At 39.1% G+C, this 14,765-nt stretch overlaps 1 protein-coding gene and 1 pseudogene across 1 annotated transcript; both read left to right on the top strand.

Annotated features, from left to right (window-relative positions):
- Positions 1-2,346: 2,346 nt before the first annotated feature.
- LOC122881484 lies at positions 2,347-4,597 on the top strand (annotated as a pseudogene).
- A 1,605-nt stretch (positions 4,598-6,202) lies between these two features.
- has1 (hyaluronan synthase 1) lies at positions 6,203-10,789 on the top strand. Its single transcript, XM_044207676.1, is given in 6 exon segments — positions 6,203-6,527; positions 7,753-8,461; positions 8,585-8,810; positions 8,958-9,090; positions 9,208-9,749; positions 9,752-10,789. Coding segments are annotated over 5 exon segments (1,695 nt in total). The 5' UTR covers positions 6,203-6,527; positions 7,753-7,765; the 3' UTR covers positions 9,850-10,789.
- The last annotated feature ends 3,976 nt before the right edge of the window (positions 10,790-14,765 follow it).

The raw sequence follows: 14,765 nt of genomic DNA, 5'->3' as shown, positions 1-14,765 counted from the left end.
TGAATAATCAACTTGGGCTCTTTCTGACAGCAAACAAGCCTGGCAATGCATAAGTTATGGAGATCTCTTACACAGTGCTCTCTCTGTCTGTCCAAGGGTATTTTGAGGTATAGTGGAATGGGATTAGGGGAACTGGAACTGGTTAAACAGGGAGCACCAGATGGCAAAATCAGAAGTTTTGATCCTTTCCATATACTGTAACTAACGCTTAGGGTGGCGAATGCTGGAAAAAACTTGCTGTGGTGCTGGTTATTATTGAAGGTCAATGGCAGTTTTAGATTGCAGAGATGGCAGTAAAGTATTTATCTTGTTTCTTAATTCATCCAACTGATCACGACCTGAATGCTGTTTTGCAGATGTGCAACTAAACAGGCATCTGGGTGTCATATGTGAAACTATCAAAGACATTTCTGAGCAATTAGCTCAGGGACTCTTTGCATTTGTTGCACATTTTAACGATTTTGGCAATTTAGTTTTCTCTAATAAATGCCGCTGAAATGTCCTGTAGCCTTGTGTTTACTATTGGATTAATGAAAATGTATCACTACGGTGTAGATCTAGCAAAATGTAGACACAACAAGTGAACGCATATGCAAACTGTGACGTTTTTATCTTTATAGAGAGTAAGTGTCTCAGCAGAATGTGCCAAGTTGTTGCATTTTGTTTGCAATCAAAGATAGACAGGTCGCAAAAGGAATGAGGCAGACGGTGTGTGTGCCTCACAGGAACGGGGGGGGGTGGGGGGAACCTTGCCTGTGCTGGATGGGAATGTGTAATATTTTAGCCTTAAGTGTATAATCATAGGGTTTGGTTAAATGTACCCTCACATTTAAATGTTTTTCTGTCTGGTGCTGATAAACACCTCTGCTCATACATGAGTAACGGAGCCTTGTACATCTCAGTACGTCTCCATTCAGAAACATTGACTCAGCGATGATAAGCAGTTTTGCAATGTCAAAACAGTAAGAGTGCTGATTTCCTTTAGATATTTCTTGTAGCTTATTTAAAATGTGTATATGGCTCCCAACCTTGCACAATTGCATAAAATATAATAATAATGTAAAAATAATATTGTCTTTGTTAATTACAATTACCTAAAATTAATGTAGAAATACATGCTTTCGGTCTCAACAACTGACACTTCAATGATATCATGAAACTGAAAATGCTGATAGTGTATCACATTCTCTGAGCATGTTAGATTGGTCTATGCTAGGAATATTATTTTATGTCAAGGCTGAGCAATGGTGAAAGGTGAAAATATCATATCACTTTCATATCACGTATTGCAACACAGCTACATACTGCATTTTTCCAGGCAGCAGCTTGGTGATAAGTAGACAGCTTATCATCTTAAATGAGAAGCAGAACATTAAAAGAGTAAAATACTATTGAAGTTCCTTTTTGGGTATTTCTTGGCACTCTTGGATGTTGAAAAATGGCACATTGACACACAATTTTAGTCTGGCACAAAGCATCTTCAACCCCAGGAGTTACACCCACTCATTAAAAAAAAAAAGTAACCTTTATTTAACCCGGAGTAAAAGACCCAGTGAGATTAAAAATCTCTTTTTCAAGAGTGTCCTGGCCAAGAAAGGCTGCAGCACAGATAACATGGTTGCAGACATAAGGCAAACATAAAACAATTTCAGTTGAAAACAAACAACAAATTACAGAATTCTAAGATATCAAATAATTCTTCAACATTCAAAACATCTACAGCCAGATGTGCCTGCTTCCAAGACATTTAAAATCACTTTAAATACGTCCAATGAGACAAGCTCCCGAAGATTCAGGTGATTTTGCAACTGATTTCAAGCTGAGGGAGCAGCATATTTAAACGCCCTTTTTCCCACTTCAGTACGGACTTTGGGGACAGTTGGTAGAAGAAGTCCTCAGAGCGAAGACAGTAACTTCCCATACTTTTTTGAAGGATGTAGGTCCGTAGGTAAGAAGGAAGCAGTCAAGTCTTACTCAACATCCACAAGAGTGACTGTCACTTTGTTGTTCTCTTGAAAGCAGTACACATGACATAGTGATGTAGTTACATCAGCCCACTGACAAAGGGGAATTACAAATGTCAGTATTTGCAATTCAAATTGTTTTCTCATCCAAACTGTTTTCCCCAGTTATTTTCACAGTACTGAATTGAAATGTTTGTCTGTCTTTTACTGTATGCTGTACATTAAACCCAGTGTTCTGGGGAAATGTAACACATGTTTATAAAGTGTTTGAGGTGTTCCTCTGATGATAGCAGACATTGAGAGAAAGGAGATAAGGGGACTAAAATACTCGAAACTAAGAGTGTGAGGGCACATTAATCTGTCACCTAGACAGACCGAAGGCATGAAGCTTTTCCTTCTTCTGACTCTCTTTGGAAGGGCAGGTATAGTACAGAATTGACAGATACTGTAAAAGTAAAAATGATTTTATGATTAATGCTAGATGCCAATGCACTGACAACATAATCTCTGTTTTTGTCACTTCTTTATTCTTATTTTTTAACATCTGCAGTTTCCCTGAAGGAGGATGACAAGATTGTTGGAGTGCCCCAAATTCTGTGCCCCACCAAGTTTCTCTCTTCACTGGGTACAACTTCTGTGGCGGAACTCTTCTGTCTGATGACTGGGTGCTCTCTGCAGCACACTGCAAACCAAAGTAAGAAAGGTGATCACTAACCTCTGTTTACAGCATGCAAATCAAAGCTCTAGCAGCTGATTAATACTGATGGATTTATGTTGTGTCTGAAAACTTTAAATCAAGTCTTTTTCAATGTGATTTTCCCTTAAACTAGTTCTTAAGGGCTGGGAAGCAGCAAGAGTACAAAGTAGCCTTAAAGATGGGTTTATTTCTTTCAGGTCAAATGTAGAAGTTCGGCTGGGAGAGCACGACATCTGAACAGCATATTACATCTGCCAAGTTTATTTGCTATGTATGCCCTGCTACACTTCCTTTAAAGTGTGCCAGTGACGGGACAATGTGCCAAATCTCTGGATGGGGGAGTCTTCGTCCCAGCAATGAGGGCTGTGAATTACAGAGAAACTATCTGTGTGAGAATGCTCTTTTTCATGCCATTATTGTACTCTTTCTCTTCATTATTGTAGTCTTCTCCAGCAAGGTACCCTCATAAGTTGCAGTGCCTGGATGGCCCTCTCCTGAGTGATCCCATGTGCTTTAATGAATATCCTAAATCATGGAAAACATGATCTGTGCTGACTATCTGGAAGGAGGGAAAGACTCCTGTCAGGTAATATAGAGATCAGAGCAGCTGTAATCCAAAACAGCAAGTGTTTCTGCCAGTGAAGATAACCTCATCTTTTTTATCTTCAGGGTGACTCCGGGGGTCCCATGATGTGTGACGGAGAACTCCAGGGAGTTGTGTCTTGGGGGCATGGTTTCGCTCTGAGAAAGAAGCCTGGGGTGTACACAAAAGTTTGCAATTACATCTTGTGGATCAAGAACACCATGGCGTCTGGCTGAGCAGCGAAGATATTTAAGATTTCACATGTGAACTGGTAGCATCAAACATAAAGTCAACTATATGTTGTGCTGTGTCTCTAGTGTGAGAATGACGCCAGTTTTTCTATGAATATAACATGGTTGAAGAGAAACACATCTGCCTTTCTCATCACATCTTCCCCAACACACAGTAGTGACTGCTTCTACAAGAAGCTACAGCTCTCACCCAGACTTCACATTGCAGTAAATTCACAGACAGGTTTTTTTCTCTGCAGGTGTCTAAAACAAGTGTGTCGTTAGTGTATGTGTTTGAAAAGCCACTTGTGCTCAGTAACATAATTCATAGCTTTGGTAAGCGTGACTGTAAATCAAAATGGAAAGTATCTCATATTCTGTGTAGTAGATCTAGCTGCCTCCCATGCAGTCACGGTATTTGGCTCTACGAGCTCTGACTCAGAATTACTTTACAATGAATGGGCAGACATGTTTCTTGCTCAAGGATGCCTCAGTAGAACACAGAACAGTTGAGAAACAAACCTGACATTTACAGTCAGCCAACAGTAAATCACCAGGCAAAAAAAAGGCTGCTACACTGCTTTCTGTGGGTTGAAACTATAAAACATGTTGCACACTCTGGCCACACTCCATTATCACTGATTATGGAGCACTGCAGCAAATGTGATACTTAGACAGTTGACTATCCAGTAACTTTTTTAGCTGTAGTTCATCAAAATTATATGAGATTACAATTGGAGTTCCATGAAGTACTGGTTCAGCCTGAATGGTAATGTTAGCGCAGTTTGTGTTTTGAGTAAAATGGAAATGTAGGTTTACATTATCGAGCAGAGATTTGAGCCCCTAAAGGAGTGACAAATTCCCTGTTATTGACAGCGCTCTGTAACCTCTGTGTGGAAGGGCACAGACTGGTAATCAAAAAGCATCAGGTGCACATATGAGAGTACTCAATCACAAAATCCCCAAATGATTTAAGTGGATTTTGGTTGCTTGGGTGTGTTACAGAGCAGAGGAGTGAGTCACCAGGCATTTGCTTGACTACTGAATAAAGACCTAACGAGGTTTCTGAGGACTCATAGCCTATGTACAATAAATAGCTCTCATTGCTATGAAGCATGCTGAATGCTGCCCTTTTTCTTTTTTTTGAAAACATGGCATTGGACAGGATGTTGATTCTGGCAACACAGATGTCCATGTTTTGAATCCTACAGAATTCCACAAACCATGTTTACGAGCTACTTAGAAGTTATGGCAGCTTGGTCAAAGAGTCCTTCTCCTTCTGCAGTGTCCTTTAGAGTACATGTTCTTAATGTGGCCACAGGCTAATGCAGTTTATCCCTCAGTGACTGCAATGATTAGCCAAGGACATGTCAGAAGAAACTAGCAGTTTAGCCATGACCTATTCATAAAAACTGATCTGTAAAAAGGAATCAGAAGCAAAGCAAATAGCTGACACGCTGATTGACTGAGTAATAATCTATATTGTTATTATTATTAATAATAATAACTGTATGTGTAAAAGATTCAATAAAATACCTCACACAGACATATATAAAAATATTTAAAAGAAAAACATAACGTATTGGAGATGATGAATTAAAAGTGGTAAAACAATAGCAAAAAAGTTGCATCCACTGAATTCATTTTCTATATACAGAGTTGCATATGACACATACAGTCCAGGATTCTCATGAACCAGCATGTACAACGTGAGGCTGCATCTGCAAAACTACAGTACAGTGTTTTAAAGTATACAAAAGCATACAGATTCCATGGAGAAACCCTGCATATAATAACGTATCCAGTATGTTAAGTCAGTTCACCGTCCCTACATTGACTGGCACAGCCTGCATTCATGACATCAGCTGCCTGGTGGCTTCTATTTGGGTCTGACATGAAGCGTGTTGACGGCTCAGGCCAGTTCCTGTGGCTAAGGGTGTGGACCCTCATGAGCGGTCAACAGATATCCCTGTAAAGAAATTCTCCAGGGATGTAATCATGGTTAAGTCAGGACAGTGACAGCAACTCACTGAACCAGATCGGGGCAGCTTTAGTCCTCTAAAATCAGAGATTAGTAGTGTAGAACACAGACAAGACTTCCTTTTACTCTGTGACACCAGCTTCGACTCCTAGTATACTTCACAACTAAAAATACCTGCTTTCCCCTACTTTCTATTACTTTACTACCACTTTGTTTTTTTGACTTTTGCAGTTTCAGATAGAAGCCAGCAGAGGGCAACATCCACCTTGTGTACAAGCTTAATTGCAGCTTCTGGGGTTACTTACCATATGTTTTCTCTCTCAAGGCTAATGTGATTGAATACCTCAACATTCTATTCAGTGGCCGCAAAGTAACTTCAAGACTTTCAACTTCAATAGGTTACTCCATGTTCTGAACTACTGACTGCGATTTTTTTTTACAATGTTTGTGCACAGATACATCTCTAAGCTACAGCTGGTTGGGCAATAAAATAAAATAAAATAGTGTTATCAAAATAGGTCTAGGTTAATATTAGGTCCGATGTAGGTTTCGGTTGGGTGTATGAAGCAAATTGTGGTCAAGATAAGCGCAGTCCTCCTTGAAGTTCCAAACGGAAATGATGATTAGTTAAATTTATTAGAAATTAAAACAATGAAAAACTGTAAAATAAATTAAAAAAAAAATACAGTGGATGATGGGTTGATTGGTCTCCACTGTGTCTATCTGAAGCTCCCTACCGTGAAAAGTTTGGAAACCTCTTTCTTTAGGAAACAGTCTTGTCGGAGGTCACATACTTATGAGCTCTATGGTAAAGGAAAAAACAAAGCAGCTGTATGCACCGCGCACACTGATGTCCTGAGACAGCGGGACCACCGCCTTGCTCCTGACTCACGGCTGAGTCAGCGGGGGCGCGCATAACTATATAATGATAATTCCCCAGACATAAAAAGCGCGCACATGGCTCCATCCCGTATTCAACCTGGTAGCCTATAAAGCCAGCTGTTGAAGCCAAGTTACCAGACACAGAGAAACACCGAGTGGATGTCTTAAAGCCAGGGGAACTTGACATCAGGTAGGGTTAAAAATATAACTTTCACATGTGTTTAATCACGCTTTTTTGTATTACTGTCTTGTTGATAAATTACTTGTAAACTCACGAATACAATTAATTAAATTTGAATGACTAGAGGTTGTAATTTAAATAAAAACAAACTAATTTCTATAGAATCATGGTAAGTCATCAAAGGTGATATGATTTAAAAACTAGCCTACTTAAATAAAATCAGATTTCCGCTAGCGGTAAGATGCCTGATGCCTGATGCTTTTGCATATTACATTTATATTTTCTCTTTTAGTTATTTATTTATAATTTGATAGTTGTATTTAGTCAATTGATAAGCACAGGTGTTAACGTCTTGGTTTAGCTACTTTTTTGGTCAGCCGTTTTCTATCAGAATTATTAGGTATTGTGCTTGTTTCTGTGTGAGAGTGGGATGATTGAGCATAGCTTGTGGCTAGCCTGCAGTATTTTAAACTTGTACATTTATGAAAGATTATTTTATATTCTTTAAGGTTTTAAATACAATATAAATAAGATATAATTGAAACAAGTAAATAAAATAAGTTGTTATAAATGATAAATTATGTAAACAAACTATTTAGTCTTTTTAGCCTGTATATTACTGCTATATCACCTGAACTATTACATGAGTTTTTATAATAGGGCACAGTTGTCAGTCATAGGACAGTTTTTTGACAGTTTTTTGTTACAGTCTTCAAGGTTCAAGGTTCAAGGTATATTTATTTATCATTTTATCAACACAGGGCTGCACAATGAAATACAAGTTGTAGCCCCCTTAACGCTACACACACAGAACATACAGTATCTACAAATATTTAAAATTAGAATAGAATAAAAAAAGATAAAAATACTAATAAAACCAATATACAGTATGTACTCACTTATATACATATATTATACAAAGGTAGTGGTATGGTAATGGGCAAAACCAGCATAACAGAAAGTTCCATGTCATGTCTGTCTTGGTAAATAATAAACTAAAGCTTAAAGCTTTTTGTATGCCTGGTAGCTGTGATATTTTCCAACTTGTACAGCTTGTTAACATGTCTTACTACAGTCCACATAAAACAACTAATTCCATTTAACGCACCCTTTTTTTCCAAACCACAGTACCATGAGTGTTTGTGTACATTTTTAGCGTGAACAGGACCAGCAGGAATCCATCCTTGACACATGTACAAGCCATACCAACAGGTGGTGTGTTTGTGTCTTTTAGGCAAAGAAACACAATGGAGCTGAAACCTTTATTGAAGAAGCTGGGCTCAATTATCCGTGCCATCCTCACTTTCCTCTTTGCTCTGCTGGTCCTGGGTGTGATGGTGTGGGCTTATGTTGAGGGTTTCCAGCTGGCGACCTCCATGTATGGAATCATCTCCTTTGGCTTTTATGGACTACTCCTCTCACTCCACGTGTTGGTCCAGAGTTTCTTCGCCTTCATTGAGCACCGGCGAATGAGAGCTCGCACAGACCCGTGCACCTTTACCAAAACCATCGGCTTCACTATATCGGCTTACCAGGAGGACCCCGTCTATCTCAGAGAGTGCCTAAACTCCATCAGGGCCCTCAACTATCCCCCTGAGCTGCTGCGCATCATCATGGTTATAGACGGGAATGCATATGAAGACCAGTATATGATGGACATGTTCAAAGAGGTGTTTGCTGACCAAGACCCCGGCTGTTATGTGTGGAGGAACAACTACCACACATGGGACCCCACCCAGGCCCAGCAGGATGTGGAAATGGCTACAGTAATGGGTCCAGGAGGGGATGCTGATTATATTATAGGAGAGGATCCTCAGAGAAAAGAGGTAGAGCACCTGATCCAGAGCAAGAGGTGCGTGTGCATCATGCAGAAGTGGGGTGGCAAGCGGGAAGTGATGTACACAGCGTTTAAAGCACTGGGGTCATCAGTTGATTATATACAGGTATGTATTTTTCTTATAGAATTAATATTCCTAATGTATTTTTTCAGTTAAGATAATTTTATGAAAAAAAATTGCAGTGTTACACATTTTTTACGACATGACTCTCTATTTTTCCTTCCTCAGGTGTGTGACTCGGACACTAAGCTGGACCCTCTGGCCACCGTGGAGCTGTGTAAAGTGTTGGAGAGCAACCCCAAGTACGGTGCTGTGGGAGGAGATGTGATGATCCTCAACCAGAAAGACTCTTACATCAGCTTCATGAGCAGTCTTAGGTACTGGATGGCTTTCAACATCGAAAGGTCCTGCCAGTCCTTCTTCAACTGTGTGTCCTGCATAAGTGGTCCTTTGGGTAAGGAAATTTAGTTTTTCTGTGATGTGGGTAGAAGTAATGATTCTACATGTCAAGCAGTGGTAGTCATGACTTTAATGCAATGTTGTAAATCACTGTAACTAATATTTCTTTTGTGTCTGTGATTTCTTAAATTGCTTCATGAAGGTCTGTACAGGAATGATCTCCTGCAGCAGTTTCTGGAGTCCTGGTACAATCAGAAGTTTTTGGGAAGTCACTGCACATTTGGTGACGACAGACATCTTACCAACCGAATGTTGAGCATGGGCTATGCCACAAAGTAAGAAGCTTATCAATATTGTGCAAAGATATGACATCAAACACAATTATCTTGATGGTGTAATCTTTGCTGTAACGATGAAGGTTTCATAGATCTTATTTTTGCCATTTCCTTTAGATACACAGCCCGCTCCAAATGCTACACGGAGACACCCGCACAGTTTCTGCGCTGGCTTAGCCAGCAGACTCGCTGGACAAAATCTTACTTCCGTGAGTGGCTCTACAATGCAATGTGGTGGCACAAGCACCACCTCTGGATGACGTACGAGTCCATCGTCTCAGGTATTTTTCCCTTCTTTGTCACTGCCACCATCATCCAGCTGTTTTGGACAGGCTCGCTGTGGGACATCCTCTGGGTCCTTTGCTGCATCCAGCTGATCGGGCTGGTGAAAGCGGCTTATGCCTGCATCCTGCGCAGAGACATAGTGATGGTGTTTATGTCCCTCTACTCAGCTCTGTACATGACCAGCCTGCTGCCCGCTAAGTACTTTGCCATTCTCACTATGACCAAAAGCAGCTGGGGGACATCAGGCAGGCGTAAGATTGTAGGGAACTACATGCCCCTCCTCCCTCTGTCAGTGTGGGCAGCCATTTTATTAGGTGGGCTCAGTTACACAATCTACAAGGAGAGTCAACTGGACTGGTTAACTCCAGCCAAGAAACTGGAGACCGAGTTTCTTATCTCTGGCTGTGTGGCATATACATGCTACTGGCTGCTTATGATGTTACTCTACTGGGTGTGGTTCCGCAGGTTATGTAGGAGACGCTGCCAAAGTTTCACATTGAGTGTGTAGGTCTGAAGTGTCCAGTGAAGAACTAAGAGAAGGAAGATAATTTACTTGAATTCAACCATTTAACTTATTTTATTCAGTCGATTTAATTTATTTATTTTGTCTCGTATTTAACTAAGTGATGAACAAGTGCTTTTCATTCTATTGCTAAATCAACAAATTCAAACAATAAAAAAATTAATAAATATTGGTAATAAGGAAGAAATGAACAACATCCATATTACCTGAGCATTTTAGAAAAAATATCACTAATATAAATAAGGACATTGATTCATATGGAGACATTGTTGCATGTTTAAATGAAACTGTACTGAGGGCTTTTGGGCCCATGCACATCTCTTTGTCAGATTGTGATGGCAGAGATGGCCTTCCATCAGATATTTATTCGTGATATCTAAAGTTTGGAAATGTACTATTTAGATAACATTTTTTGTATTTAAGGATGTGGGTATTAGATCTTTGGTTATGTATATATGGATTACTCCATTAACACAAAGAGCTCCACTTACGGATGCTTAACTGTGTCAGTTTAGTGACCATTACTCCACCACTTTTGTTGTTATTGCACTGGATCCTGGATGGCACGTTCTGCAGTGCTGCAGACCTACTTGAAAATACAGAAAATGGCAGTTATAGTATTGCGTAGTAGGAAGAATGAACAAGCAGAAAAAAAGAAAGCATGCCTCTATGATAAAACTTGCTTATGATAATGATGTGGCTCCAAAACATGGAGTCATTTTGTTTAATTTAACATTACAGAGGAAAATGGACAACAACATGTAAGCTTATATGCAGTACCTTTGTTGTAAAGGCTGGAAATTATCTGAAAATGTGAAAACAATGTTGCTTTTGGGAACTTTTATAGAATTGAAAAATAAAATATTTTTCTAACGTGTACAGCTTTGTTTTCTTTGGATGAAAACAACAATATTTACAGAGAACAAAATAAAGTTTGACTTGGTAAATCAGCGTTATCACAAAGGGACACACAGTTACATAATACAGGTGACACACTGATTGCCAGGCAAAATGTAGCATGAGCTCAAATTAGGCTAAAGCATCTTAAACATAAACCCTTCTTCTGTGTTAGCATTAGCATAGTTGCTAACATCAGTGGGACACCTGTGTTGCAGTAAATGTCCATGTTGTACAGAATCACAGTCAATTGAGGAAGACTGATAAGAAAAATGTGAAAATGCCTGACGGCAGGGGTCAGACTAAGTGGCAAAGGATCACCCACAATACAAAGTCACACATTTGGGTGCAAAGTACATCCAGGCTGATAAATAAAGTTTCCATGTATGCCTAGATAGCTTATATCATCGTTTCCACAGATTAGCAGGGTTCTGTCTATCTGTGACTTCAAGAAAACCACTATTACTATCCTTGAGACGGAAATTTGGTTGGCAACAGAAGCATTGATGTAAACACAAACACAAACATCTAAAATGGTAAAAATGAAATTATAAAAAGGTGTGTGACTGTGATAGTGAGAGTGAAAGCTCTCTCTGGCTTGTACACCTTGGTTGAGGAGGGTGAATGTGGACAGTTCAGCCCATTTTTAAGACAAATTGCACAGTTTTTCCTAAAGGGTTTCCTGGTAGGATACAGCCTCACAGAACGGTATCGAGTCAAAATTTGGTCATCAAACACTGAGATGTTAATTTCTTTTTTCTTCTTTTTTTCCCTTTGTAATCTAGAGGTGGGCAGAAAAGCCCTGTTTGTACAAATCACAACTAACAATAGTCAATCATACAAATTTTTTTTAAACACAAAAATCCTAACATTTCCCCCCACAAGTATCTCCAGATTTGGTGATGAATTTTCAAAAAATACTAAAGGATTAAGTGATGAATTGTAGGTTGAGAAAATAAACCATTAAAAAACCCATTGGATTACCTGATAATAGGACTGTTTTTCTTAGCCTGCATGGAAAGTTGATGTTTGGAGATGGTTTTCACAGAAGAGTGATGATTTTGTATTATTTCGTTTGAAGCTTAGTGTAAGTTCAATCAGGAAGACTACTCATTCATTCACATTTCTCTCTCCCTCTTCTCCCGCTTTCTTTGTAATCATGGGTGTTTACTCTGCAGTAAACCAAACAGATTTCGCCACGATCTCCATCAGCCAACCATATCATTGCTGTCAAACTTGAAATCTGTTCTCCTCTCTGCTGCTGTCAGCTGTCAGCTGTCATTTCAGTGTGAATCGTCGTGACCCTCCTCCACCCCATTCACCTCCAGTTTCATCACTTCCAGCGCCCAGGTCCGAGCTCATCACATCCATCCAAATCTCAGCCATTCTCTTTATCCCATCACCACCACCAGTGTCTAGACTCCATTAAATATTGTTCACTCTTAATTAAGTCTCTGCTGATTTAAATATATTTATTACTTTATATATGGTTTTATCTTTCCCTTCCCCACTCTCATTTTATCTGGCAGCCTCGTGGCCTTTGTATTTTTTGTTCCTAATAATTTTGCTTGAGTATTTGTGTAGGTATATTCTGTTTATAGAAGTTATGGTGTTGTGTGGAGTGATTTGTGTCATGTTGTGATGAAATTCACATGTTGGAAAAGTTCAATATTTTATATAGGCTATGGGAACATTTCCTAATCCTTCCGTAAAGAGTTCAAATGTTACAATATAATGATCAGGAGCGCAATAGAAAAATATTCTATGTGGAAATAAGACTATTGGGTCTCTTATGATTTGAGGAGAATAAATATTATGTACATTTATTTTAACATGCTCAGTATCAGTATCACGCTCAGAAATGCATAAAAACAGAGTTTGGAGGAACTCTGATCCTTGTTTTACATGGAAATATTTTTAGACAACATGGGTCCAGCTCTTACTTCTAGTAGTAAAACTGCAGAGGAAGTGACACCCTGTTTTGTAATACTAACAAATTATTGTGGAGCTGTCATTTAGTTGCTAGAGATGGAGCAGCGCTGCCACCATCCCACCCACAATCAATATTAGGATGCAGCACTAAAGAAACAGGCAAATCTGTATGTTCAGTACAAAAACTGTCAAGGTGTTCCCAGTTGCACAAACATCAAAGTGGCTCTTGAACATACAGATCAACACCCGAAGAGCACTTTTTCAAATGTCAAGTGCACTCATCTTTATATTTCTGGGCCAAGGATAATGGATCCACACATTCTGATGTTAGGTGTGGAAGAGGAGAACCTTTTATGTTAATAATTACAACTGTATGGGATTGCAACTATCAACGATCAAAATAAAGATTAAATAAACAATGAGAGGAAATGCTTGAATATGATTTCTTATATAATGTTATATATCAATGAGTCCATGGATGCACACACTCACAAGGATCTTTAACTTCTGTTCTTCACTATTCTGTTGGCAAGTGGTCATTTAGTTTAAGAGCCAGAAATAAGAACTTTTGTTTTGTCAGCGTTTTACAACCAATTATGGAACAATTATGAATGGACAATTTAAATGAAATGTATAACTGAATATCATCTGCATAGCAGTGATAGGAGACAACTTTAAAAATACTCATTATCTGGCCAAAGGGAAGCACATAGGGATAAACAGAATAGGACACAGGACAGAACCTTGGGGCACACCACAATACAGAGTTTCACATGAGGACAAAAAGAAAGAGGAAGTTTCCAACAGCAACTAAAAAACTCCTATCAGAAATGTAGAAAAAAACTTACTGTCTACATGGAGCTTTGTTGGTGGAGTTGTGTTGTTTCAGTTACTAGTGAGACGATGAAATACGATCCAGAAAGACGATAGTATTAGATAAATGAATGTGAAGGTTTATCACATGCCAAAACATTGTACGGTGGTTTATAGGGGGATTTTACAACACTGGAAAGTTGTCATGATGGTAATCATTATATGTTTTGTCCAAATGAATGACAGGTAAACAGCTTTTTTGGCAATTTTGGCAAAATTTGAGTAAGGTTAAATTGGAGCCCTCTGCGTCAGCACTGTTTTTGTCATGCAGGGCTAATGTTGGTCTGAACGCAACCTAAGTGTCTAGGATACGGTGGTCCACAGTATCAGAAGTCCAACTGGAAAAAGTTAAACTTAATAATAAATCGTAGAAAAGGTTTCAGTCGTAGTCATCTGGACACTGTTTTCAGAATCAAGACGTTTCGGCTCCCATCCGGAAGTCATTCTCAATTGTGAAAAATGGACCGGGAACTCAGAAATTTAAGCTACTCTGTGATTACTTAAGCCCTGCCCTCAGGAAGGAATCTACCTGAGTATCTGTTGATTACTCTGCCTAATTTCACCTGAAACTGACCTAATTGTTTCCATGATGGCCCAGTAATCAGTAATCAGGCCTATTGTTTTCTGGCTGCACCTCCCTCATCACTGTTCAGTACCTGATTAGCATATGATTGGCGTGACCAAGGTGCTAATACACTGTGGTAACCGTTGGGCAGATTGAATCTCAGACCACCATTTCTGTTCAAAGAGGGGTTTTCTTTTTTCACAAAAATGGCTTCTTTGACACCCCGTTCAAACCAACTCTTCTCTCTACTTAGAAGTGGAGTGTCCAGATGATTACGACTGAAACCTTTTCTACGATAGATCACTCCTGGACGAATGAGGGACTACACCGTCATAATAATAAATAATAATATATCAGTCACAAGGACCATTTCTCTGCATAAGTAGTAATTTTACTTTTTATACTTTATGTACATTTTGCTGATAGTACTTCTGCTAAAGTTACATTTGGAATGCAGGCCTATTATTTGTGTTGTTTTTTTACACTGTTGTACTGGTTCTTTTACGTAAGTAAAATCAAAAAGATTTGAATACTTCTTCCACCACTGCAGATTATTCTCCTGCATCACAGTTTATCAAAACGTCAACTGATGCTCTGAGA

The sequence above is a fragment of the Siniperca chuatsi genome, linkage group LG9 (assembly GCF_020085105.1).
Source record: "Siniperca chuatsi isolate FFG_IHB_CAS linkage group LG9, ASM2008510v1, whole genome shotgun sequence".
In the NCBI taxonomy this organism is placed as follows: Eukaryota; Metazoa; Chordata; class Actinopteri; order Centrarchiformes; family Sinipercidae; genus Siniperca; species Siniperca chuatsi.
Note: the sequence above shows the minus strand (reverse complement) of the source record. Positions and strands in the feature narration are given on the sequence as shown.